The 26,531-nt window shown below is 44.6% G+C and overlaps 1 protein-coding gene and 1 long non-coding RNA gene across 3 annotated transcripts in view; both read left to right on the forward strand.

The window, feature by feature from the left end:
- The window catches only part of LOC138569869 (ATP-binding cassette sub-family B member 5-like), a 1,230,756-nt gene that overhangs the window by 253,984 nt on the left and 950,241 nt on the right, over positions 1 to 26,531 (forward strand). The window contains exon 1 of one of the 2 annotated variants that reach the window (XM_069648260.1): positions 2,085 to 2,436. The exons of the other annotated variant lie outside the window; for it this stretch is intronic. Within the exon in view, the coding sequence (XP_069504361.1) occupies positions 2,261 to 2,436 (176 nt within the window). The 5' untranslated portion in view covers positions 2,085 to 2,260. Of the gene's footprint in view, positions 1 to 2,084; positions 2,437 to 26,531 lie in introns of those variants that run through there. 2 annotated transcript variants of the gene reach the window in all.
- LOC138569043 (uncharacterized) lies at positions 21,259 to 24,762 on the forward strand. Its single transcript, XR_011303076.1, has 2 exons — positions 21,259 to 24,122; positions 24,566 to 24,762. It is a non-coding gene; the product is annotated as an uncharacterized lncRNA (long non-coding RNA).

A 26,531-nucleotide genomic window follows, 5' to 3' on the forward strand; every position in this document is an offset into this window, starting at 1 on the left:
GTGGTTGGTCACCCTAAATTACCTAGGGTTATCTAGATGTGGACCCCTTGCTCACTGTGCTCAGAGAGGTACAGCTCCACCTCACTAATGATGCCCGACTAGGCGAAAACACCTGTCTGGGGTTGCAGTTGGTATTCTTGTTCAAAGGAGTATTGCCATTGCATTTCGGTGCTGGACTGCTCAAGTGAGCGGGACAAAGACTGATATGCAAATGGATATTCCTCCTTTGTGAAAGGTGCAGTGAGCTAAAACATGTGGCTGTGGACTCTGAGTGGGTACATTCCCACAGAACAGGTTAGCATGCCGTGTTCTTTCTTGCAGAGGGGCGCCCTGACCTCTTTTTGTATGCAAAAGGAACTTGGGGTTGGTCACCCTAATTTACCTAGAGTTATCCAGACGTGGATCCCTTGCTCACTGTGCTCAGAGAGGCACAGCTCCACCTCACTGATGAGCCTCGACTTGGCTGAACCACGAGTCTGGGGTTACTGTTGGTACTCTTGTACAAAGGAGTATTGCCATTTCATTTCGGTGCCGGACTGCTCAAGTGTTCTGGGACAAAGACTGATATGCAAATGGTTATTCCTCCTTTGTGAAAGGTACAGTGAGCTAAAACATGTGGCTGCAGACTCTGAATGGGTACATTCCTACATAACAGGTTATCATGCAGTGTTCTTTCTTGCAGAGTGGCGCCCTGGCCTCTTTTTGTATTTCTATAATAAGTCATGCATGCTCTTTGTAGTATGGGGCACCAGCAGAGTGCAATAATGCCCTTGCTTCTCTGAATTTGGCAAGGACCCACACAGCATGCGTTATTTCAAGATATGGCAATGTTCCAATTCTTCATGAGACAAGGAGTGGTAACTGAAACTAAAGTTATTTCAAGCACGGAGCACATTTCCTGTAGAATGATGTACTCTCTTTATGCTAGCCTTATTAACGGTTGTGCTCAATATCATACTTTACCTTATTTGTGACTTAAAGTTATTGTTTCCTTTAGAAGATATACAGTAGGTTAACAAAAAATATGTTTACCTTTATGTAAGTGTAATTATATTGCCAAGATCCATACATCTTTGCTTGTTGGGCAAAAAACTATAAGAATTGTACACATTTACAGTTTAGTAAAAATAGATTTATGAAAATGACTTCTTATATAGTATAATTGAGAATAACTGACTTTCTTTGGTGTGTGTTGAATGGGCTTGGAGGATTCAATCGCTATCTAGCAGAGAATGTTATCTGCCAGGGTGCCCCTGGAGCTCGAACGTTGTGTGCCTTTCAGAGGCTGCAATACGTGTGTTTAGCTACACCTTGGCAACGCTATTAATTATGTACTTGGCAACAGGCTCTCAGAAGCCACTGATGGATACCGGAAAAGGTTAAAATTGTTCTTCTTTAACCTGTCCCTGTTGTTGTACAGGTTTCAGCTTGGTTTGGGCTTGTTTTGACGGGCAGTTGCATCTTGCAATTTAGCAGGATATTGTTACAGAGTCCCGCAGTTCATAATTGTTTCTCCGGTAATTGGCGTTCTCGGCCGGGGCAATTGGCAAGGGAGGCATAGGCGGGATGGGTATGCTTTCACCCTATACGCCAACGGGGAAACAATTTTAAAAAATAGGTATGCTTAGAGACAGTGAGGTGCATGACCGTACACATGTTCAAAGCCTGAGCAGGGAGGCATAAAAAGGAAAAAGATCGAATATAGGAGGTTATTTGCAGGCAGATACCACGGGTGTACGGTGTGCTATGCGCATGCAAGGGGTGAGGTGCTCGTTCCATAGTAAGAGATAGAGAAAGAGGGCGGGTGTTAAAATTGGGAGAAAAGGAAAGAAGCTTTAGAAGCGTGTCCAGCAGCTGCACTGGGTCTAGAGGGAGACGTGTCGTACCGTTATAACATGGACAGGTGGCAGTGCTGCTAAACAATGACCTCCTTAATCGGGTAGGATTTTGCTACCCGTTTAAAACTCCCCATTTCCGCGTATATAACCTGACTACAGCCCTGCTTCCAGCTCCAAGGAAGCACTGCTCAATCTGTGCGCCAACTCCTCTCCCTGCCAGCACTAATCCTGCGCCACTGAAAAGTGACTAATCCGCAAACTCCGGCAATGCCAGGAAGTAGACCTGCTCAGAAAACTCAGGAAACCGCGCGGCGTGTGCCCTGCTCTCCCTGCCAGTGCTGCTGCTGCTGCTGCTCAAGGGACGCGAGTCGCCATAAACCGCCATCCCTCTGCCCTTCCAGGCGAACTCTGATAACTGCCCAATGAAAGACCCAGCCGTGGATTTGAGCGAGGAAGTAGGCTTCTTTCCAGATGAGAAGTGGGCCACCACCACCCCAGCGCCCACCGAGGGAGCGCCTCTTCTCAATCAGCCCAGCCCAAATGAGCCGAGCGGGGAGGAGCAGAAGGAGGAAGAAACATCGCTCATCCATGGCAAAAGGTAGGGTGTACTATACTACTCTCCCAATTAAAAGGAAGGGGCGTGCGAGTCTTTCAATCTGCTAAAACAACTGATGGAAAGTATAAGAGGCCGGTGGCACACCGTGAGGCACAACATACACATGTGCAAGTATAGGGCACGTGCTAAAGTGGTACCCACTCTCGTCCACGTGTTTTCAAAACCGCTCCTTTCTTGATTCTGTCATTCCCTTAAATCCCCTAACATCGGAAACCAAGGAGACGGTAAATTCATTACAGCGCTCTTCATTAGGCGCCAGGTTATATGGGACCCGGGGAACTCGCGCTCCACCAATAAACAATCACCTCTGTGTTGGCAAATAGTGTTCTGTCTGCGCCCATACGCGGAAAACAACGCTTTAGAAAGTGCACATCGCTGACATATGTCTTTGATTTACAAAGCAGAAGATTTTTTTTCCGTGCCAGGGTGGCTGGCGCTGATCAAAGACTTTAAAACGCGTTAAGGTGATGTCTCTGCAGGCTTTCACAGACCGTCATTGGGCGTATCTCCTAGCCCCTCCGATCTATGTTTCTTTCAAACAGAACATGTGGCATGTTTTTAATTGCAGGCTGAAGCAGACGCATTGTGAAACTTATAATGGAATTAGCCGATTTCCCCATCAAGTCACAGTTCCCTGGAAATCGTTCTAGGACATACACACCTCAATTTAAATCCTTCATAACAAACCAAACAAGTCTGTGCCGTGACTTCTCGATTGACTCGAAAACATAGTGTTCACAATGTTTTGCGAAGTACTTCTGGGCTTGACTTTGTAAGGTGAAAAACTACAACTCTACAATAATGCAAGGGCCAGGCTATTATGCACGTCTATGCAAGAAGGACGAGCATACACGTCCTTGGCACTTAAGGGGTTAATGGGATAAAGAAAATACGATGTATAGCACAGGACGAGCTCTGTGTCTTCATATCTGAGGAATAAAGATGCAACTAATATACAGTATGTTCGGCAACAAACGTGCAGCGGGGTGTCTGCATTACTACCTTTATAATGTTTAAAATGACTAGAGGAAAGGTCCTATGCAGCGTTTTTCGCGGTCGTGGGCGAAATCATTGTTTTGGGAAAGTAGGGAGAGCCTGCGCAAATGCTAGTTTCTGGTGAAAGGAATCACAGAAAGGAAATATATTTGCCTATTCCTAAAACCAAACTCATAAGAAAGAGGAAGGAATCTTTGAGACTAGTGGCAATCTGCATTTTCAAGCATATGGGTAGTGTATTGGACTTTAGTGACTCCTTAGTTTTGGATCTAAAGGGGAAGAGTTAAAATGGATGTTACAAACAACGTCATCACGGCACGATCGCGGCATAAATAGCTGGGATCAGCTTAAGTTAGACATCCTCTTATCTGGATGCTTATCACGGCACAGGATCAACTATATAAAAAAGAAAAACAAGGTAAGTAAATGAGAAGCCTGTACTCTCCCTGAATTAAGTTTAACTAGAACTTATAGTCAAACTATGACCAAGGTTTTCTTTTTCATAGACTATCAACAAAAAGTTTTATTTCGTCTTTTTTCTCTCATTCTCCCCCCCATAGCTTTAACCTGGAACCTTTCCTACAAAATTGAATTAGGATAAATATCCTAATGAGCATTAGCGAGACTTGAGTATATAAAAATGAAAAAAAGCAGGATACATGCTAACATTAAGAAAATCAGAAGGGTGAGTCATTGTAGCAAAAACTATATTTTACTCTTTTTGAGAAAATTTTTTTTTGGCATTACTGAAAATGAAAAATTTGTTTTTTTCTTTCTTTTTAGCACTAACACTTCCTCTCCTGAAGAACCATTGAGAGTGTCAATGGGGAAACACGTGTCGAGAGATTGAAATATTTGAATTATAATTTATGGTGTTGAAGCAATAATAAATGAAAAAAGTGACATCTAACAGAAATGTCTCTTCATTTGGAATGTCTTTTTGGAAACCCTTTATAAAAGGAAAAAATTATTAATGTGAAGAAACAATAATATAATTTAAATGATTGTTAAGACTCGCCTGAATATATTTACATAAGGGGCTAGCGCATTTGAGTCTATTTTCCCAAATCTCTTTTTTCTTCTTTCAATGTTATTTCTGTGTGGCAGCCACACAGTATTGGGAAATTCTCATGCTGATAACCCAACATACTACTAAAATCCATTTTTTCTACTAAGAGAAAAAGCTGTCGCCAAGGAATTACTTCTTTATCACAGGCTGTCAAAGATATTCTTTTTTTACAAACAACATGGGTGCCACTTTAGACTGAGAGTGCCACCACTTGATTGAGGCCACAGAAGCGAGCTCACCTTGAACAGAGCCTTTCCTGTGCTGGCTGTGTGGTGCTGGGTATCCAGTTTTCTCACTCAGAACCCTTTGGTATATGACACCACCAAGCCGTCACCACACACCATCAGGTGTACCTTTTAAACTCTAAAAATAAAAAATAAAAATGTAACAGTGGGAAGCCAAACATGAACACATATTAGTGCCGACTATAGCATTTATAAATATAGCGAAGTGCCTACATTTGAAACTGGGATCAAATCCCAGCTACACCACTTTAAAAAAGTGTGTGATCCTGGGCAATCATTTAATCTCATTGTGTTTTATCTGACACATTTGGGAGTCACTGGAAGAGATTCAGTTCGCTGTGTAGACCATTTAGGCCCACAGCCCAAGTTAATAGGCCAGAGAGAAATGAGGACCTTTAACGCAGGACATTATACCCAGTATGGACTGAAGAACGGGCCATTATGGCTTTCAGTACCTCAGGGCAAATTCCCAGGGAACTAAGGGTGAGATAACCGAGGGAAACACTAGCTCCAGGATGCATGCAACCAGTGGAGTCTGTTAAAATTGGAAAAAATAGACGTGGCCACTATGAAAATGGAAGGCTGGATCCCAACAAAGACCCTCTTTCCATTATATGCGGTGGGCACCTAGGTACAGCCGAGAGGGAGGAGACCAGACTTTGAAGACATAGCCTGAGGAGCGCGGCAGTGGGAATAGAGGTGAGGGCGAGAAAATGGGCAGGGGGAAGGAACGTGAAGTCGGGTTGAGGTCCGCTGGCAAACCTACAAATGGGAACCAGGGACTGAAACACCAGCCACCAGATTTTAACGTGAGCTTGCACCCAATAATAAAACGTGCGTTTGTGCAAAGATGATTAGCTGGCGATAATTCCCCGGGTGCTTGTAGCACATTTGGTATGCCAGCATTGACTGCCATTTTGAAGATGTTATGGCACTGCCTGGGACCCACCAATATTTTTGTGAAGTTGGCACCCATGCCACTCTTAACGCTTGAACATGTGAATTGTCACTACTTTGGGTCTCATTATTAGTAAATATTGGTATTACTGCTAAAGCCATTTATCGTTACCACCACTCACTCCAGGAGATTTACTGCCAGATTATGAGTGGTGGTGGTAAGGCAATGTCATTCTTATTTTTGGAGTACCTAGGAATCTGGGGAGTTTTGCAGATTTAGCACGAGCAGTTTTTCCACTGTAGTAAATCCACCAATTATTGGAGGTAAAGTATTGGATTTACCTCTATCCATATGCTGGAGCTAAATCGTCCACTTCATATTCAGACTGGGAATTCGGCGGTGCAGTTGCTGCTAATGCTATTACCACCCAAAAAAGTGTCCGAAACAGAATTGCTGCCAAAAATGTAGCTTAGAGCCACTCGTAATGAGATCACTCATCTCCAAGATTCTGGGAAGGAAAGCTCAAGGGGAACCAACCACTCTGGTCTTGTAAATAAGACTACTCTGAGCAGCACAGGTTCTGGACCTAGTCCCAGTCCTCGCTTAGAGGATGGAATCCGGCATGAAGCGCAATATAAGGAAGAGATTTACTATTTTTGTTTTTATATCCCTTTTCTTTACTTTGACATTTTCGTAATCAGCCATATGCAAAAACGCATACACGTTTCTTTGATTGGCAGTGGTAAAACTGTAGAATAAATACAGGACCCCAAGTGCCATAATGCAACATGATTTGAGAATGAAGGCCAGGGCTGGCTGAATAAGACAACCAGACCTTTCTGTATATTGCCCTATAGTTTTCACATCACAGAAGTTATTGTTCACACAGTTATGCACGACACGAATAAAATGTGCAAGCACACATACATTTTGAACTCATTCTTTCATGTCAACAAATTGGACACATCACAGACTAGCCAGCTTTGTTAAAATAAGAAAAATAGGTTTATGGGGCGCAGGTATTTACTTTGAAGTAGGCATATATAGTAGGGATTATTAAGCTCTTCTCAGTGAGCTGTGACTTGATAGAGAAACAGGCTAGTCCCACTTTCCATTTCACGATTGTGTGTTCGCACGCCTCCCAGAGAAAGAGAGAGTGTGGGAAAAATGACCTGATTAGCCAGTGAAGCTCTGCTGGCACCTGACCGTCACATACTCTCACATGCCTTGATCACAACCACAACATCCTGATCGCATGTCTCTGTGACCCCTGGGAATCACAGTTCAGGCTCTGGCGTGGTTAACCTCCTTCCTTCCCGACAGCCCATCACAGGTGGAACTTGGGTCCTTTCTCTCGACTATCATTCTTTCAAACTGCAGCGTTCCCCAGGGTTCTAACCTATCCCCCTGGTTTTTCAATGTTTACATGGCTGCCCTGGCACGTGTGATTGCCACTTTCATCTCTAACTTCCAGTGCTATGCGGAAGACATGCAGCTCTCCTTCAGGTTACCCTCAGCCACCTCCTCTACATCGCTCATATCTGCCTGTCTGTTCGCAATTCAGTATGGTGCCAGTAAGACAGAGATCGTTCGCATCTGGACTCCTGCGCCCGCTTTCCCACTCTCACTCTGGCCGGCCTCCCTTGGCCCTGTGCCCGCGCCCATCTGCGAGGCAAAAAACCTTGGGGTCATCTTCGACTCCACTCTCCCCTTCTCCACTCACATTTCGGACATCTCTAAAAAGTCCAACTACCAGCTGCACCTCCTCAGAGGTACTCTTCCTTTTCTCACCTTCCCCTACGCCTTTCTGTCTCCAGAGCCCTGCTTCTCTCAAGGCTGGACTACTGCAACAGCCTCTTTCTCAACCTCCCTGCCTCTGGAACTCATCCAGAACAGAACCGCAATACTTATCCTTGGCCTCAAGCCCAGGGACCACATCTCTCCGGCACTGAAATCCCTCCACTGGCTCCATGTGGCTGCAAGGATCAGGTTCAAGATCCTCTGCATTATCCACAAGGCTTTCTGGGGCCTGGGACCTAACTATCTGCAACAATGCCTACCTTAATACTGTCCCTCCCGGGCCCCCAGTTCATCTATCTCAAACCTTCTCCTAGCAGCGATTTGGAGGGAGATCTTTATCCTCAGCAGGGGCCTCCCTCTGGAGTAGCCGCCCTCCGTCTTGAGCCTGATCTCCTTAAATTCCGGAAACTCCTTAAGACATTCCTCTTCTCCTCTTCCTTCTCTCTCCCTCTACCCTGCTAACTTCTCTCTCCGCTCCATCCGTCTCTCCCTCCATTTCCAAACCGCTTGCCGACTGGCTGCCGAGCGTACCCTCAGAGTCTCACAGGTCCCCGGCACCCTCGCCAGTCTTCTCACACTTGCCTCCAGGCCTGCCCTTGCCGCATTGCTACTGCACTTGGTTTTTGACCCATGAGAGTGTCACCGCTCAACACTTACCCAGTTTCTGTCTAACTGGGCACACTTCGATTCCCCCCCCTACTTTGCACTTTTCCTACCTCCACCCCTTCCCTCATACCCCCTCCTGTACTGTCTGTGTACTGCACAATCTGAACGTACAATGCCTTGAATATCGCCTATCTATCTCCCCTGTCTCCCCTCCCTGCATGGTGGCGCCTCAATGCACTCCGAAAAACTGCAGAATAGTCGTCCAAGCTATTGGCTATTATCTACACTGTTAATTGTTATTATATGCGCTTACTCTGCCTGCGCAGACATGTATCGTTCAGAAATTCAAGGACCCAGAATGACTGTTGTTTTCCCCCCTTGTTCCCTCCCTCCATGAGCGCTTTGAAACACTTGCCTTCTATATAGGCGCTTTACAAATAAACATTACCATACCATACCATACCATCAGCGCTTTCCTGGTGCAGAAAAAATGAGCCCCGATTTAAGAATCAAGAAGGACTTTAAAACAACACAATTTTTATCCTTTTGATGCACATTACACAATTGGCCTATTGTTTATTGTTACCTCCACTCGGTCCCGAGGAGTTACCGCAGGATTATGACTGGCGGTAAGGTGGTATAAATCCCCATTTTGGAGTTCAGAGGAGTCCATGGGGATTTTGTGGTGTTCACCATGTGCACTAATTCCACTGCAAGTTTCCCGTGGCCATATGTGGAAAGGCCATCGACTACCGGTTTTGCTTGGAATTCTGGAACTTGAAGTTTTTCCTAAATTTAAAATGGGGAAAACAAACCTACAAGTCCCAGAACCCAAAGGGAAAAAAACGGGACTGGATGACCTTCCCACGCATGGCCGCTGGAAACTTGCGATCTCTGTAAATCCGAAGAGTTTTGGAGGTGAAGTGGAGGAGTAATCTTCAGCTATCTGCAGGTGGTAAATCATCCACTTCAGCAATCATCTCTGAATTTGGCGATTCAGGAAACTGCTAGTAAAATGTCAGCAATTATGTTACTCATATGTTACTGTCATTACGTCCTCATCCTCTCTTTCCCATCCCAGTACTTACTCTATGAAGGTCAACCGGCTTCTGTCAAAACCGTTTCCCCAAATTCTTTGTTTGTCTTTGACCTCTCCCCCACATAGCCTGGGGTATAAAGCACCTGACCAGCCCCATAATCCTCATGTTTTCCTTTTTGTCCTTCTGGACAGTGAGCATGGAGGAGGCCTGCTCAGCTGATCTCTTCTTTTCCCGAAAAGGTGACCCCCCTGCTGGGTTTTTTGGGTCTAAGGATGCTCTCTGTGGTTTTCCCCTCAATCCCTGCTGGGCTTGCACCTCAGGAGGGGAGGGCAGAGGCAGTCCTGGTGAGTGTGAGGCACACTGGAGTCTCTGCTGGGATGAGAATCAGGGGTGCTGAGGCTTGAGGGTGGTTGCTGCAAGCTGACTGGGTGGTCTCTTGCGTCCAGAAACTCTGACCCCACTGCTGGGCTTTGGAGTCTAAGTGTGTGGTTTCTCCCTCAGTCCATGCTGGGCTTGGCCTTCGGGAGGGGAGGGCAGCCCCAAGCCTGGTGACTATAGGGCCTCCCGGGAGTCTCTGCTCGGTTGAGGTCCTTGGATGCCCAGGCTTTTAGGCTGCAGATGGCACTCCCTGTGCCTCCAAATAGCAGTGCACTGGGATTGAGCGACGGAAGTCAATAGAGGATGGAACACTGCATGCAGAGGTGTGGACCACAGACGCCCCTTCTAGGAGCCTTGAGGTCATAGTGAGTAGGAGAGAATTGGACTGACGTTGTTATGTTATTTTCTATGGTATCCGGTTTAATTTTTTCGAAAACATATTTTCGAAATGCCATTTTGTAAAAAAAAATGCAGACATTTTTTTATTGTTTTTTTTTACATTTTATGTTTTCTTTTTGTTTCGTTAGTAACAAAAAAAGTCTCAATGAAAAAAAACGGGTGGTTGGGGGAACCCCCTTATTAAAAAAAAAAAATCGATTGGGAAAAAAAAAAAATTGCCAATTTTGTGTGGACAAAATGGCATTTCGAAAATATGGCGTTCGAAAATGTCACTATAAACCATTTTCTATATCTAATTTACGTGGCCACTATTCTGTGTATGCATTCCTGTAGTTCCCCACTCTCAAGTTTGCAAACAACACGGCTTATTGCAGGTTCTGCTGGACTTCCCCCTCTCCTTGATGGTGCTGCCCCATGTTGTGGCAGTAGCAGCTTGAGAATCGATAAGAGAGTGGCATTTTGGTGATCCCTCCCACAGCACAGTAGACAGGTTGCTGGAGCTGCTGGGCTAACCCTGTCTCTGCATGTCGCCAAATTGACAGAAGTAGCGCTGCATGGGATGTGTAGACTACAGATGCCCCTCCAAGGAACCTTGAGGTTACAGTTAGATGCGGTGAATAGGACTACTATTGTGTTCCTTCCTATGTTGCATATATGTTGCCTCTATTCTGTGTTTGAGGTCTGACCGTTCACCATTCGTAAGGTTCGCAGACATGGCCTCTTGCAGACCCTGCTGGGCTTCCCTGTTGCTGCATGTGGGTACAAATCCCAAAAAAGAAGACTGCATTGTGTTTCAAGGATGCCACCGACCCTCCCGGGTGAACGACAGAGTTGGGGAGGCGAGGCCAAGCCTGTGGTATTAACCTTGTCTTGTGAATTAAAACCGCAAAGACAAGAAAGGAATGCACACAGCCGGTGAATTGGCGGCCGACATGAAAGTCCAATGTGTGTTGTGAGAAACCAAAGGGTGTCTCACCCACTAGTCCCCGGGGAGCTCCCTCACAGGGCACGGCCATCGCTTTTGATTCCAGATACTAGGGGTTGACCAGTGCAGGTGGATCACCAGGGTGAGGGGTCTTCGGGAAGTGGGGGTGAGGCAGCCGATGGTGAGACACGGTATTTCCCTCCTTTTTTGTACATCTAACCCATCCTATTTTTTAGGACTCTACGATGTCCCTATCCCTCACCCCCTTTCTACAGAAACACTGGGCCAAGGAAGAGGGTGACTGAGAGTAACAAGACTAACTCTTACACATCGTACTGGGCATGTCCCGCTAATCGGGTCAGGCAAAGTCAGACACTTGACTTTAAGTGCATACACCTGATACCAATTAGCTCTCCTCACACGGATAAAAGGCGGAACCTAGTGACACACTCTGAGCAAGGTGTAGCACGAGTACGAGTGGAACTTCTGGGACAAACGCGAACCTACGGGAGCAGAGCGGAGGACCAAGGGTAGAGAGCAGCGGGTCGAAAACCACAGGAGTTCCCTACAGGAGTTTGTTGCCTCCATAAGGCCACGAAAGACACGTGGAGAAAGCCAGATCCCAAAGTAGAAGGCTGCATTGTGGTTCAAGGACGCCTGCTACCCTCCTGGGTGAACGGCAGAGTTGGGGAGGTGAGGCCAAGCCTGTGGTACTAACCTTGACTCGTGAATTGGAAATCGTAAAACCAAGAAAGAAAGGCACACAGCCGGTGAGTTGGCAAGCAAACTTAGATACCGGTGTCTCTGGGTGATACGCAAAGAAAGGCAGACCTGTGAATGAACTTTGATGTGAGGACAGCTATGAAATCAGTGATAATGAGTAATGCAGTGGTCCTGCGAAAGGAAGTAGCCCACTCGAAAGTCTCTGTGAAAGGTGCATTGTTTTTAGCGATAAAGTGAATGAACTGTAAAGGCGAAAGTGATCAAAAACAACCCAGCGAGAAGGGAAGAGTAAAAAGCTAAACATTGAACTTTGAGTCGAAGTGGCCCTGCAGAGGTGTGTAAAGAAAGCCACACACATTCGAAAGTATTTGATATACGAAAACGGTCTGAGCCCCACCGAAGGAGACCCGAAGTGTAATAAACTTGGGGAAGGGACACCCTGCAAGTATTGTTGAAAGGTCTGAGTTTTAGGTCTTTCCTTACCGGTCTCACAGCGTGGTGTCTTCTACGTGTCAACGGTTTTGCTCTGGGACAGTCGGTGATGCAAGTAAGGTCTGCCCTTGCCCGAAGCCAGGGCTGCCTGATATATACAGGCCGACTGAGCAACGGGAAGGGGAAAACCCAAGGAAAAAACCCAGCCGAGTGAAAAAACCTTGGTCGAGTCCTCGTGCAAGCAGACTTCACAAATCAAACTAGGTCTGGTGCTCTGGCTTGGTGCAGTGGAAGTCGTCTGCATCTTCAGAGGTGCAGACTGGAGTCCAGGCGAAGCACAGAGGAAAACAGTGTCATGGAAGAGCACGAGACCCTGAGGCAAAACAAATCTCAGGCAGGCAGAATGAGAAAACGGAAAACAAGAAAGGGATCAAGGGAAGCAGGAAAGGTTCAGAGGGAGAGAGAATGACATTCTCGGACAAGAGCGCTATGGCAACACAACGCAGCGAATACGGTTTCTGGCTTTGAACTGCTCGAGGCTGTGACGACTCCTCCCTACAGGATGACATCTGTTCCATGCCTTTGCTCATTGGTTGAGTGGGCGTCTTGTGGTTTGTGGGGCATGGGGGCTACCATGATGGAATTGGCCTGCAGTTGTTGGCAACACATGGGGGCCGCCATGATGGGATTGGCAAGCAGTTACAATTCACGGAGCGGCGGCAGATAGTTACTGGCAAGTAGGAGTTTCTAGTCCTGCCAAAGGCACGCCCTTCTTGTAGTTGGACCACGGATGTGCACAAATCCTACCATTATGCCCCCTCGCAAGCCTGACCATGCCAGGGTTCCACGCATAGAGATGATGGAAATATTGCAGTAGAAGTGGCGCATGGACGTGACAAGCTGGTCCCCAGGTTCTTTCCGAAAAAGGATAACCTTTCCAGTGAATTAAATACTGGAGGCCACCTCGAAAGAAACGTGAATCACAAATATATTCCACTCTATATTCCGGTTGTTGATTCCGTAACACTGAAGGTGAAGGCAAAGACTTGTGGTGGGACTTAGGTTCTGGTTGAAAAGGTTTTAAGCAAGGAGGAATGAAACCCTGGATGAATATGATGCCAGGTTGGTGGTCGTCGGAGCCTAAAGGCAACAGGATTGATATTCTTAGTAACTTTGAAGGGTCCAATGAATCTGGGTGTAAATTTGCCTTTATGGAGATGAGCCGGCAGATATTTAGCTGGTAACCATACCTATTCTGGTTTGTAAGAAGGATCCGGTTTCCTATGTTTGTCGGCGTACTTTTTTTAATTCTGTCATGTAGCGGTTAAATGTGCTAATGCCTCTTTTTCAACATGATGAAGATGATCTAAAGCTTCTTCTGCGGTGGGTACCGGTGTACTGTTAATAGGCACGGATGATATCCAGGTGGAATGGAGCCATAGTTACAATAGAATAGCAGTTTGGATATTCCATACTGGATATAGATAGCAGTATGGATACAGTCCTGACAGACGTATTGAGCAAGTTGTTGTAGGAAGATTCTGCGATATGTAAGATATCGGCCCAGTCATCTTGATTAACAGATATAAAACAGAGTAGATACTGCTCAAGCGTTTCCTTTGTGCGTTCTGTGAGGCCATTGCTCTGTGGGTGGTATCTGGATGATAAGCAGGATTGTATTCCTATGTTTTTGCATAAGGATTTACAGAAAACAAGTATATTGTGCCCCATGGTTGGAAATGATAGATTTGCGGAGATCATGCATCCTAAAGATTTATGCTGCTGGTGGTGACTTCTGGAACAGGTTGACATATCTAATTGTGTGTCACCATAATGAACGTATAGTTTTTAAAAGGTGGAACATCGATGATTAAATCTGTTCCTATAACTACCCAGGGACAGGAAATAATCTGTGGTTGAAGAAGTTTACCCAACAGTTTTTGGTGGGGGTTTTTGAACTGAGCACAAGTCAAGCAGGTGAGACAATAACGTTGAATGTGCTTGTCCATGTGAGGACACCAAAAATATATTTTTATTAAATGTAAGGTGGTTTGTATACCTCTGTGTCCAGCAATCTTGGAAGAATGACTCTGTTTTATAACTTCTTCCTGTAGAGACTCCATAGGGAGGTATAGGCCAGTGCCTTTAAACCACATGCCGTCTTGGTTTTGTAATGAGTCTAGACATGAATCGGTGTTGAAATATGCTTGAGAGACTTCTTGGAAGAAGGTTTTGACTTGCCTGATAATAATGGTATGAGGGAACATCTTCTCAAATGGTATGGTGGTGAGATGAAGAGGAGTATCTATGTGTGAGAGTGCGTCCGCTATAACATTATCTGAACCTGGAATGAATGTAAAATGGAACTGAAATTGGGAGAAGAAATATGCCCAACGGGCTTGACAACTGTTTTTGCACTCAAAGGATTGTAAAAGAACTAGGTCAGTTCTCAGTTCGATTACCTATTCTGCCCCCAGACGGTGATGACACCACTCCTTACAAGCTCAATTGAGGGCCAGAAGTTCTTTTTTGAGAACAGAATAATTTCTTTTGAATGGAGTTAAGGTGCTTGAGTATTAAGCCAAGGGATGTTCTGACTGATCTGAGGCTTCTTGTTTTAAGACTGCTCCAATTGCACCATCCGAAGCATCCGCATCTACGATAAACATCCGATGAGGGTCATGTGGAATGAGGACAGGGATGGTGTGGAATAGCTTCTTCAAGGTCTAAAGGGCTTGTTCAGTATGTGGTGTCTAAATAAAGTCAGTATTTTTCTTTTACAAGGGAGTAATAGGTAGGACCAATTTGGAAAAAGAAAGGATGGATCTTCTGTAAAAGTTAGCTAAGCCTAGGAACTTCTGGATGTCTTTAACGTTTCTGGAACATTTCCAATTGAGAATGGCAGATACTTTATTTGAATCAATAGAAATAACTTCAGGTGAGAGTATGTATCCTAGGTAAGGTACCGTAGAAGCATCAAAAATGCATTTCTTGGGCTTTACTTGGAGGTGATTATCTTGGAGGCGACATAACACTGTTCTGACATGCTCAATGTGGTCAGAGTAAGACTGTGAGAACACCAATATATCGTCAAGATATACTATGACGTTATGAAACAGGAGACCTGAAAATAGATGATCCATGTAACGCTGAAACACGGCAGGGGCATTGGTTAGGCCGAAAGGCATTACTGCATACTCAAAATGATCAAGGGGAGTACGGAAAGCTGTTTTCCACTTGTCTCCCGGTTTGATAAATATCAAATGATATGCCCCAGCTAAGGTCCAATTTGGTAAATATCGTAGCTGTACGAATCGCATCAATAATGTCCGGAATAAGGGGAAGCAGATAATTGTCTTTAACTGTCACTGAATTAAGTCCCTGTTAATCTAGACAAGGCCTCAACTCAGTAGTGTTACGTTTAGGGATGAAAAAGAGCGATGCTCCAGTTGGAGAGACTGGGCCTGATTACATGCATGGAGGTAGCAATGCTAAAAGCAGCATGGCTACCTCCATACCGGGTTCCAGGTCCTGGTCCTGCAAAAGGGGACTTACCGGGCCATTCCGACCTTGGAGGGTCTGGTAAATTCCTTTCGCGGGACCCGGACCCTGTACATCCCCATTCCCAATGGGGAGGATGCTAAAAACGGGCCTGTTAATGATGGGCCCGTTGTTAGCATCCTGGACTGCTAGCGGGACCCGCTAAGTACGCCTGGTTTGACCAGGCGTTCCTTAGCGGGTCCTGCAGCAGTCCTCGTAATAGGGCAGCCCGTAATGAACGGTGCCGGTCCCGTACCGGCACCGTTCATTACATGGCCGCCTGCCTCCTAATGAGGCCCACTGACTCCCTGATTAGTCCGTTGGTTAGATTCTGATGCAAGTATTCTTTCAGCCCTTCTTTCTCCAAGGGAGTTAACCAAAACACACGATTAAAGGGAACCATAGTTACAGGATGTTAAGTTATCACGCAATCTTCGGCACAATGTGGCGACAAGGATTTTGATTTTGAGGAATTTCGTACGCGCACCAGACGGATTAAACCATATTCGGGCGCATATGATAACTAAAAGGGAGCTGAGCATGAAAAGACAGAAATTTGATAGTAGTCGCATTTAGATTTATCTGAATAAGAAGGTTTTAAGCCTCTTTCTGAACACATCCAGGGTCTTACTTGTTCTAATCTCCAGTGGAAGTAGCTTCCAGATTGTGGGTCCAAATACGCCAAATCTTCTATCTCCTCTGGAGATGCAGTTGGATCTTGGGACACAAATTAAAAGTTTTCCACCGGGGCGAAGCTTTCTTGTTGGACAATAAGGCTTAATTTTATCTGCGAGATAATCCGGAGCAAGCCCCTTGAGGCACTTACAGACCAAGCAGGCTACCTTAAACTTAATTCTGTCCTTCACAATAAGCCAGTGGAGGCATCTCCAGGTTGTGGAGACATGGATCCCATTTCTTAAGGTGGCCAACCACTCTAACTGCAGCGTTCTGCGCCCTTTGAAATCTAGCAATCTGTGTGGCTGGGATACCTGCAAGGAGACTGTTGCAGTAGTCTAGGTGGGGGTTGGTCATAGCCCCCCCCCACCACCGCCTTATCCTCTGTTGGTATGAAGGGAAGCACATTCTTTAGTAGACGTAATGAGTGGAAGACTGTTTTCACCTTCGCCCCAACCTCTGTTTCACTACCCAAATTATCATGGCAGATAAAGCCTAGATTCTTGATTTTTTTTGGAGTAGCGAAGTTGTTCCCCTAAAATCATGGGAGGGAGGACTCTGTCTCTCAGCCAGCATTTTATTCTTTGGGACAAATAGTGCGATCTCTGTTTCAGTTGTATTCAGCTGCAAAGGATTGAGCATCATCCTCCCGTCAAACTCCCTCATACACAGATTGATCTTCTCAAAAACATCAGCGATCATTTTGAATCTCGATGTAGATCTGAGTGTCATCTGTGTATGAGTGATACTACAAACCATACATCTTGAATATATTAAATATTGGGCGAAAGTAAAGATTGAAAATTAGGGGCAACAGGGATGAGCCATGCGGCACTCCACAGTCCAACTCCACACTTGGATGGAGTAGTTTCTTTTTCAAAAACCTTTTACACAGGATGGAGTCGTTTCTTTTTCGAAAACTTTTCCAAAGCCTTGATAGTGCTTGGGTACTGTGGTACATAACACTGATTTTGGTTCAGTCAGGAGAAACCTACAGGCAGCAATAACCAAGATAGGCAGTGAGTCTTGAATGCAATGGTTCATACAATGTTAAGATCCTAGAAAAATGCTATGCGCCCTCCATTCTATGAAGGGGTTATGAATTGTTAACCAGGGGATTCCCAATATCAAGGGGAAATGTGCCACCTGGATGATGTCGAAAGCCACAGTTTCTGAATGATGATTAATCCACATTGTCAAGGAAACCGTATTTCGAGTTCTCTTCCATCGACTCCTTCTACTGGCCCCAGTGTTAACTTTCTATCGACCGGTATATTTTTTAGAGTAGCCCAAGTAGCGTCCATGGGGAGCCCGAGAGCCCCAAATGGGAAAGCAGATTCAGGCAGACACAACGCGGTTGTTTTCCGCAATGCCGCGTTGTGTCTGCCTGAATCTGCTTTACCATTTGGGGCTCTCGGGCTCCCCGTGGGGAAGCCGAGAGCCCCAAATGGAAAAGCAGATTCAGGCAGACACAACGCGGTTGTTTTCCGCAATGCCGCGTTGTGTCTGCCTGAATCTGCTTTAACATTTGGGGCTCTCGGGCTCCCTGTGGGGAGCCCGAGAGCCCCAAATGGTAAAGCAGATTCAGGCAGACACAACGCGGTTGTGTTGGAAAACGCTGCGGTTTTTCTTTCCAAGTTTCTCAGGCTCCTCCGAGCCGGAGGAGCCTGAGAAACTTGGAAAGAAAAACCGCAGTGTTTTCCAACACAATAACGTTGTATTTATGTTTGCGGTCGCTTCAAAAGCGACCGCAAACATAAATACAATGTTTTTAAAGCTGCGGTTTTATTTCTAAGTTTTCCGGGCTCCTCCAGCCCGGAAAACTTAGAAAAAAAACCGCAGCTAGTGCTTATTTTTTGTAAAAAAATAAATAAATAGCACTTACCGAGATTCAGCTGCAGCTTTCCTGCTCTGGTCTCCGGTCCGCGTCCTCCGAGTCCCGGCACTAATGAAGGGAAAGCCACCCAGCGGTAGACTTTGTTTACTACGGCTGGCTGGCTTTTCCTTCATTAGTGCCGCAAAAGCAAAAGCCAGCACAGGAGGGCCTCCATTTCACAAAATGGCTGCGCCCCTGTGCTTGCTTTTTCGAATTTTGAGCTTGAATAGCTCAAAATTTTACATAGGAAGTTTTAAAACGGAGGATACTAGTATTTTTTTTTTTATGTGGCCTATCTATTTTTTAAAATAAAAATGTTTACTAGACCATCCCTTTAAGTACTGCATTTTCGTTTTTTAATGACTGTACCTCTTAAGAGAGGTGCTGAACCGAAGCAAACAATTCTTGAATCTGCTCCATGTCCTGGTGAGGCAACGGGCTTTGCAATCTTTTAGGTCTTTCCTTACCGGTTTCTTGTCATGGTGTCTTCTCCTTATTAACGGTTTTGGTCTGGGACAGCCGGTGATGCAAGTAAGGTCTCACCTCACCTGAAGCCAGGGCTGCCTGATATATACAGGCCGACCGGGGCACGGGAAGTGGAAAATCCAAGGATAAACCCAGCCGGGTGAAAAAGCCTTGGTCGAGTCCTTTTGCAGGCAGAGTTCACAAATCCAACTAGGTCTAGTGCTCTTGGGTGGTGCGGCGGAAGTCAGCGTCTTCAGGGGTACAGGCTGGAGTTCAGGCGAAGCACGGAGGAAGACAGAATCATGGAAGAGCAGGAGGCACTGAGGCAAAATGAATCTCAGGTAGGCAGAATGAGAGAACAGAAAATAAGAAGGGGATCAAGAGAATCAGGAAAGGGTCAGAGGGAGAGAAAACGATAGTCTAGAACAAGAGCGCTATGGCAACAAGTTGCCACGCCACACAGGGAATACGGTTTCTGGCTTTAAACGGCCCTACGGGTTGACATCTGTTCTACGACTCTGCTCATTGGTTGAGTCGGCTTCTTGTGGTTGGAGATGCTTGGGGGCCATCATGATGGAATTGGCAAGCAGTGGTTGGCAATGCTTGGGGGCTGCCATGAAGGGATTGGCAAGCAGTTACGATTCACGGAGTGGCAGCAGATAGTTACAGATGAGTTTCTAGTCCTGCCATAGGCACGCCACTTCTAGTAGATGGACCACGGATGTGTACGAATCCTAACACTGAACTCGACAGAGGGTGACCAACGTGAACTTGTGTTTTGAAGAGGTCTGAGCCCGACAGATGTTATTTGGAAGTCAGGAAAGAGAGACTTTAACGTGCAAGGACAGGCGGGTCTCGATCCACGCCTTGAACTGTTTTGTGTTGAAAACCTGAGCCAGAGTGTGTCATCCTGCCTATGGGGACTGCCTTACTCCATGCTGTCTAACATGTGGAGGAGAGCTGATTCAGCCACATTTATTTTTCATATTTGACCACTGATTTTCTTTTACATACATATCGCCTTTATACACTTTTTGTACAAGAGATAGGGCAAGCATTAGGTTTTGTCAGCATAGGCCATTTTGATTTGACAGACTTCACTAGGTCTGTTTTATTTATTATTTGATGGTCGAGACTACTCCCATCCTGGTTATATGGCAGAATAGGAGTTTTTACAAACCCATAAACATTAATAAAGGTTTTACAAATTGTAACTTTTGTGTCAGTGTCATACCATGCCTCCCTTAGAGTGTTAAGGAAAGATTGAAGTTGCAACAGTATATCTCACAATTGAAGGCTGCACGCGTGTGGATTAGACGCAAAGGAAGGCAGACCTGTGGTGAACTTTAAATTACTGATAACTATTAAGCCAGTGATACAGAGTAATGGAGCGGACTGGCGAAAGGAAGTAGCCCACTGGAAAGTCTCAGCGAGTTAGGTGATATCTGGTTATAAAGAAGTCAAGTGAACAAACTCTGAAATCCCCAATGGTCAAGATTAACCCCGGTGAAAGCGGAAGTTAAAAGGTGATTACTTTAAGATAAATATTTCTATGAACATTTGTGCTTATGGTGCTGAACTACCAAGACCAAGAGACACTGGGGCGAATAAAACAAGAGTGTGAGCTGAAGAGAAAGTCGAAGTGGACCTGCAGAGGTCTATCGTAAAAGCCTTTCACATTCAAAAGTCTTTGACATCAGTAAAAGCTCAGAGCCCGACTGAGGGAGACCTTAAGTGTGATAAGGTAGGGAAAGGGAACCCCTTACGAATGTGAATTATGGTTGGGAAGGGAACCCCTGCAAATGCTGTGATTGCGAGGTCCAAGCCTGGCTGAGGTTGATCTGCGTTAAATCAGGTACTTGTTGATTGAGAGGTCCGAGCCTGGCTGAGGGAGACCTATGTGAACTGTTAAAGCTTTGAGAGGTCCGGCTTGATGGAGGGAGACCTACGTGAACTTTTTGTTGAACTGTGATCAAACGTTTGGAACGCTGGAATAAGTGACTTTAACGTGTAAGGCCAGGCTGGCCTCGATCCTCGTTTTGAACTGCCTTTGTTTTGAGAACCTGAGCCAGAGTGTGTCATCCTGTCTACGGGGGCTGTCTTACACTGTGCTGTCCAATGTGGGGAGGAGAGCTGACTCAGCCATCTTGATCCTTTATGTCATAACACTGATTTTCCTTTGCACACATATTCCCCTTTACACACATTTTGTATAAGAGATGGGGCAGGCATTAGGTTTTGTTAGAATAGGCCATTTTGATTTGACAAAGACTGACTAGGACTGTGTTTCTTTATTATTTGATGGTAGAGACTACTCCCATCATAGCTATAAGGCAAAGCAGGAGTTTTTCCAAATCCAGAAAATTGAATTAAGGTTTTGAAACGTGTAACTCGTGTGTCAGTGTCATACTTGTGATACCATGCCTCCCTTACAAGAGGCATAGCCAGTAAGGGAATACTGTAACCCGCATTGCCAAAGCCAAAGAAGGGCAATAGTAAAACAAAGGGGACACACTTCCTAAAGAGGGATATGCAATAAGGGTATATTATAACCTGCATTGCCAAAGCCAAATAAAGCTGAGAGTCACATCAAGGCAATTTGAATATGCTGTTTCCAAAACAAGATACCCTGTGGGAGAAAGTTGTAAACTACATTGCCAGCAGCCAAAAGGTTGAGTAGATAGAAATCAGAGACTGCAGGAGAAAAGACCTCCTTGTAAAAGGGATCAAGGGGATGAGAAGTGTAACCTGGATTGCCTAGGGCAAACAGATCACTGTGAGAATAATTGTCCTTTGGTGCAATATATTTGTGATAGAAGTTATAAGGCAATTGTGTTGAAAGTCAAAAGACAAAGCCAAGAAGAAGTTGTTGGTTCAACTCTTTCCATTGAGTATTCAAGTTTGGAAAGTTTGGAACAAGCTTTTCCACAGTGTACACGTTGTAGAAGTAGGAGTTGTATTTTGTCAGGCGAGTAAACCGGGAAAGGGATACTTTGTGGTTAGTCCTGGCAGGCCAGTGGACCAGAAAGAAGATAACTTGAAGTACTGTGAAAGTGGCTGAAGGTTGTGGTGGAAAAGAAGCAGCAACTCTACTACCATGTTTTCATGAACTGTTGTATTACCATCCTGACTAAAGTATATCTTTTTAAGTGAACTATCCTGACAGAGGTGTTACTTATAAAGGAGAAATCCGACATGAGAAAAAAGTGATTGATCTTCAGAGAGACGAACACTTATATATGACTTTTGATTTGATGTTTGAAGAGAAAGTCTTTTGGTTTGACAAACAAGATGTTGTGAAAACTTGTACAATTGTCAATAAGTGTGAAAAACCATTTGGAGATACGGTAATCACTTTGCCAAGCGAAGGATATATTGAATGAGAAGAACTTTGTATCCAACCTTGAGTGGAACTTGGCTAGTGAAATGCACTTTCTTGAAATTGAACTTTGGTTTGAAAAATCCTGAATTGATCCAGGGGGATGGGAGCCAACCCTTGTTCACAAGGATTCCTGCTCATAACTTCTGTGTTAGAATGTATATGTTATGTTGTGAAGTTTAACCAGCCAAATAATTCCTTTATGATTTTATTGTACCGGGTTCGATATTGAGGGGAACTGGGAGCTATGTAGCCCCTGCCTATAGCTTAGAAGAGCCTGGTTAGCTTGGCAACAACAGCTACCAGGAGCTACTTTTGGCTCCCCACGCCAAATGATGCCAAACAAATGCATCCATGTGAATTTAACTGTGTGCATTTTGGAAGAATACATAAATTAGCAGTAAGGCTAATCTATATGACATTTTAAGCATAAGGGATCTTAAAAAATAAGCAAAATGTTAAGTTTGCATCTTAGGTTGTTATTAGATTTGCGGAACACTGTGTAGTAGCTCCTGGTTCCCCAGTGGTAGCTACTGGGTACTGGTTAATGCCAGATACCCAGGATCTGCTTTTGCTCCTGCCTATCTAATCTTAATTCCACCAAGCCACTGGGAATGTGAGTCTGCCTAGTGGCTTCCCTTTTCACTACTCATATTCCTCAGTTTGACAGGGTTCTGGTTCTGTGTTCAAGCGCCTCTTCTTTCCTTTCTCCTCAATGGCTAGCAATGGTTTTATGCCTAAAGGGACCTTCTGCACCTCCTGTTCTCTCCCTTCTGTTTTGCCCCACCATTTCATCATATGCTCGTACTGCAACCATTCCCAGGCACTTCTCCACCTGCCTCCTGAACAGTCTCCAACTCTCCCTTTTATGTTTCCTCTTCCTCTGACCCTGTCCTGGTGTTTGCTACTAATCTTCATTCTCTAACTGGTATTTCCTCCAACCTCTTCCAGATGTCTCCTTACAACATCTTCTTATTTCTCCTTGTGTCTCTTTCCAACCTTCTCCTCCACCTCTCTTGTACTTGGTCAAGCCACATCCTGATGTTTACTTTTTCTCTAGTGCCTCCTCCTGCTATTTCTTTCCCACTTCTCCCTAATCTCTGGTAACTCTTCCACCTTTGTGAAGGACATAGCGTTTCGTTCGATTCAAGACCCTTTGTCATTGCTAATTTCGACTCTATGGTACACTATTTTTCTCAACTTTCCTCTCCCGGTTCTACGATGTGCGGACTAGTATTTGTAATGTCCGATTTACATCGCACAATAGGTTTCTGTTCTGTATGAATTTTTTCCTTTTAATTTATTTAGTTACGCACCTTTACGCTTCCCGATTTAAGTTACTTCTTGTCATTGAATGCCTAGAGATCTACACCTCCATTACAATATAACCTCGTTCCAAGATGGCCGACCTTGAGGCCCATTTACTTCTTAGTCCTTCTTCTTCACCTATTACTTCAGTCCTCTATTTATCTCCATGGTCACATGTAGTCTCCATGGTTTGTGAACAACAAGCCACTCGGCTGAACAGACTCTGTTCAGGATTGCCCCCCTATGCTCCAGGTAAGCGTGAATGCATGTGCATTTATCTATCTAGGGACCAGGGAAATAGTTCCTCAGTCTCATGATTCCTTTTTTTTCTGTTTTCCTTACACTTTCTTTAGTTGATACTCTAACTGACCTATTACTGCCGGATTCTTCAGCTGTTGACCGGCCACACAATCTTGACATCAGTTGCACATCAGCTTTGAGAATTGTGCCATTTGCACATTCTTACCACGGTAATTCTTTACATTTTTTGCCTTGATTAAACACCATATTATGTTTCCATTACTTCATATCAGATTGCTAGGTATATTATACTAATCAGGACTTCATTCCTGTTCAGCTTGGCTATTCGTATGACAGAATTCCCACATACTGAGGCACCTCTGTAGTGACGGCAGGATACTTAAGTTCTACATCCTTATGTGGGCCGCTGTATTGATGATTTTCCGCCCTCCATATTTTGGTTAGGTATGTTACTCGATTTTTTTTATCTCACACCTATGACTGTTACGTTTGAACATTGAGCTTGGCATTGATCAGGCTTTGTTTTCTTTAGATTTCTGGTATCTTTTTGGGAATTAGCCATGTTTTAAGGAACTAACTGATGTACGAAGACTGTCTATCTATTTTCACCGCTCCGTCCGGTTCTCTGTTTCCGGCACTTTCTACTCACAGAGGTAACGATTTTTGTATTTCTTCCATATTAGATTGATATAGCCTAAGAACTATCTGTGTGTTTTTTTACCTACATATTTAATTTTCTTTAGCTTATGTTTCACCATCCACGTGATAGATCCCATTAGAGGTATTACTCTACTAAATTACAATATGATGGACGTTATACAGTTAATTTTGCAGGAAGAGATGCTTCAGTAGACCTTCAGCCCCTCTCTCGAGCAGGGGCAACCTAGTTAATCTTATAATGTTGCATGAATTACAATGCATATTAGAACATGTTACATTGTTTCAATTCCCTATTTTTTAGGGACAGATTAATGTTCTAAATACTATTAATGCCATTTATTTTTTTAACTGTATACATTTAATATGACATGAACAGTCTATGCATTGTGCTTACAAAATTTTCTTTACTGAATTTATGCTTTCCTTTTACATTAAGAGTCCAAGTGTGGCCTAATGAAGAAGAGGAGAACTTCCTCGAAACGCGTCGCTAATCAATTTGGACTCCATTTTTCTTCAATTTGAGCTTTATCTATTGATACTGTTTCTATGCACTGTAAATAATCTTTGTCTGAACTATAATTCTTGCTGAAAATAATACAGCTTAACTATAAAGATATATATTTTTTTATCTCACACTCCTGTGTCTGACGATTTGTGTTAGAAACAAATGTATGTACAATGCATATAACGCAGTTTAAACAACTGTATTGGATTAATCCAAACATTTGAAAGTGTGCAGGGGACGGGAGGGTTCCCAAGTTGAATCCTCTTTCTGTTAACTCTTCCACCTTTAACTAATGTCTCCTGCCAACCTCCTCTGTCCTTTTCCCTTCCAGCAACTTCATTAGTCTTCAACTCAACTGCTTCCTCTGCCATTTTACGATGTCTTAACCTCCTCTATAATGTATTCACCCGCTCCTTCTTCCCACATTTTTCTGAAACTGCCTGCAACTTTTATAGGGTGGCCCAAGGAGAGTAGCAGGGACCCTATGTGGGAATGCTTGCACCTTTGTCTTGTGATTGATACAGTAAAAGGATTGGAGTGGCAAGGTTTGCCATTCAAAAACACCTGATTGGAATGTTCCTATAATATGATATGTTGCAGTGTGCAGTGAGCCTGTTTCTAGCATAGACACCACATTTGCTTCGGGACACATGCAAAGGACGCTGACAGGAAACCCTAAAGCAGGTTGCTTTGCTCTCTCTACTACAGCGGTGCCAAACCGCCCAATAGCTCTCGTTCACTATCCCTATCAGCTACAAGTTTGTCCAGCAGACAGCTCACTGCAGAAAACATACAGATGGGAACATAATCCCTGAAACGATTGGGGCTCCAAACTGGAATACCTCCAAGACATTTCTTAAAAGGACCTGTGTTGAGTTAGTGTAGACCCAAACTGCCTGGTATCAAATAGTACTCCTCCAGAAGTTAAAACCCTTCTTCCCACCGAAGAATTTCAGAACCACAGTCCACGCCATAGTAAACTCACACATTGATGGAGGGAATATCTCGGCCACACACCTAGGCCCCCTAACAGCCGTTCAACATGCCTTAACATTTTTTGACGTTATGATCAAATATGCAATCACATCAACCCCATTCTAAGAGAACTGAACTATTTACCTATGTCCACAGGAGGCTCTTTGTGGTAGTCTGTATCATATGCAGGTCAACTAGCGCCTGGATGAGCCACTACCTCAACCCAAAACTCACCGGCTTATGTGGTGCTCACCTCCAGGAGTCAGACTAAATAACATCACAAAACTCCAGACAAAACTGGCGCATACACCAGGAAACAATCCTTTTCTTGTTCGGAATCCGCCATCCGGAATGCTTTCCTGGTCACAATTATGGTGCCCAAACACTGTTGCAGTTCAGAAAGGATGTCAAGTGCTTGATTTTCAAGGGAACACACAGTATCCTTTGCTCCTCCTCCTAGGTGAAAACATCCCCGGTGGGCCAGGACCTCCGAAATCCACTGCTGGACTTTGGGTTCTCTAGGGACCGCTTGCACCTTTTATTGTAATTCTCAAATAACATTGTACATTGCTCTGTTGTTCTCTATCTAGTTAGGTTTATGCTATTTAAATACAAATACCCAGAGACAGTCTACCTTAGTTAGTCCTAGGGGTTGGTGGGGGTGACCCTGAGGATCTTTCGGGTACCACCTCCGGGCCCAGCATAATTCACCATCCCTTAACTCCAGGCACATGCAGGGGACTTAGCCACAGGAAGAGCGGTTATTCTGGCAAACCTGCCTGATTGCTAGGGATGACTATGATTAGGAAATCCTGAATCAAAAAGGTTTCGTTGCTGCTCTTTCCATAGAGGGTTTTGTGGTGAAGATCCTTAATTATCTAGGTGGTCCTTGGTTTGTTGATCCTTGTTGCTCAAGTGTGCT

Source organism: Ambystoma mexicanum, chromosome 2q (genome assembly GCF_040938575.1).
Source record: "Ambystoma mexicanum isolate Mex_15411 chromosome 2q, UKY_AmexF1_1, whole genome shotgun sequence".
Taxonomy (NCBI): Eukaryota; Metazoa; Chordata; class Amphibia; order Caudata; family Ambystomatidae; genus Ambystoma; species Ambystoma mexicanum.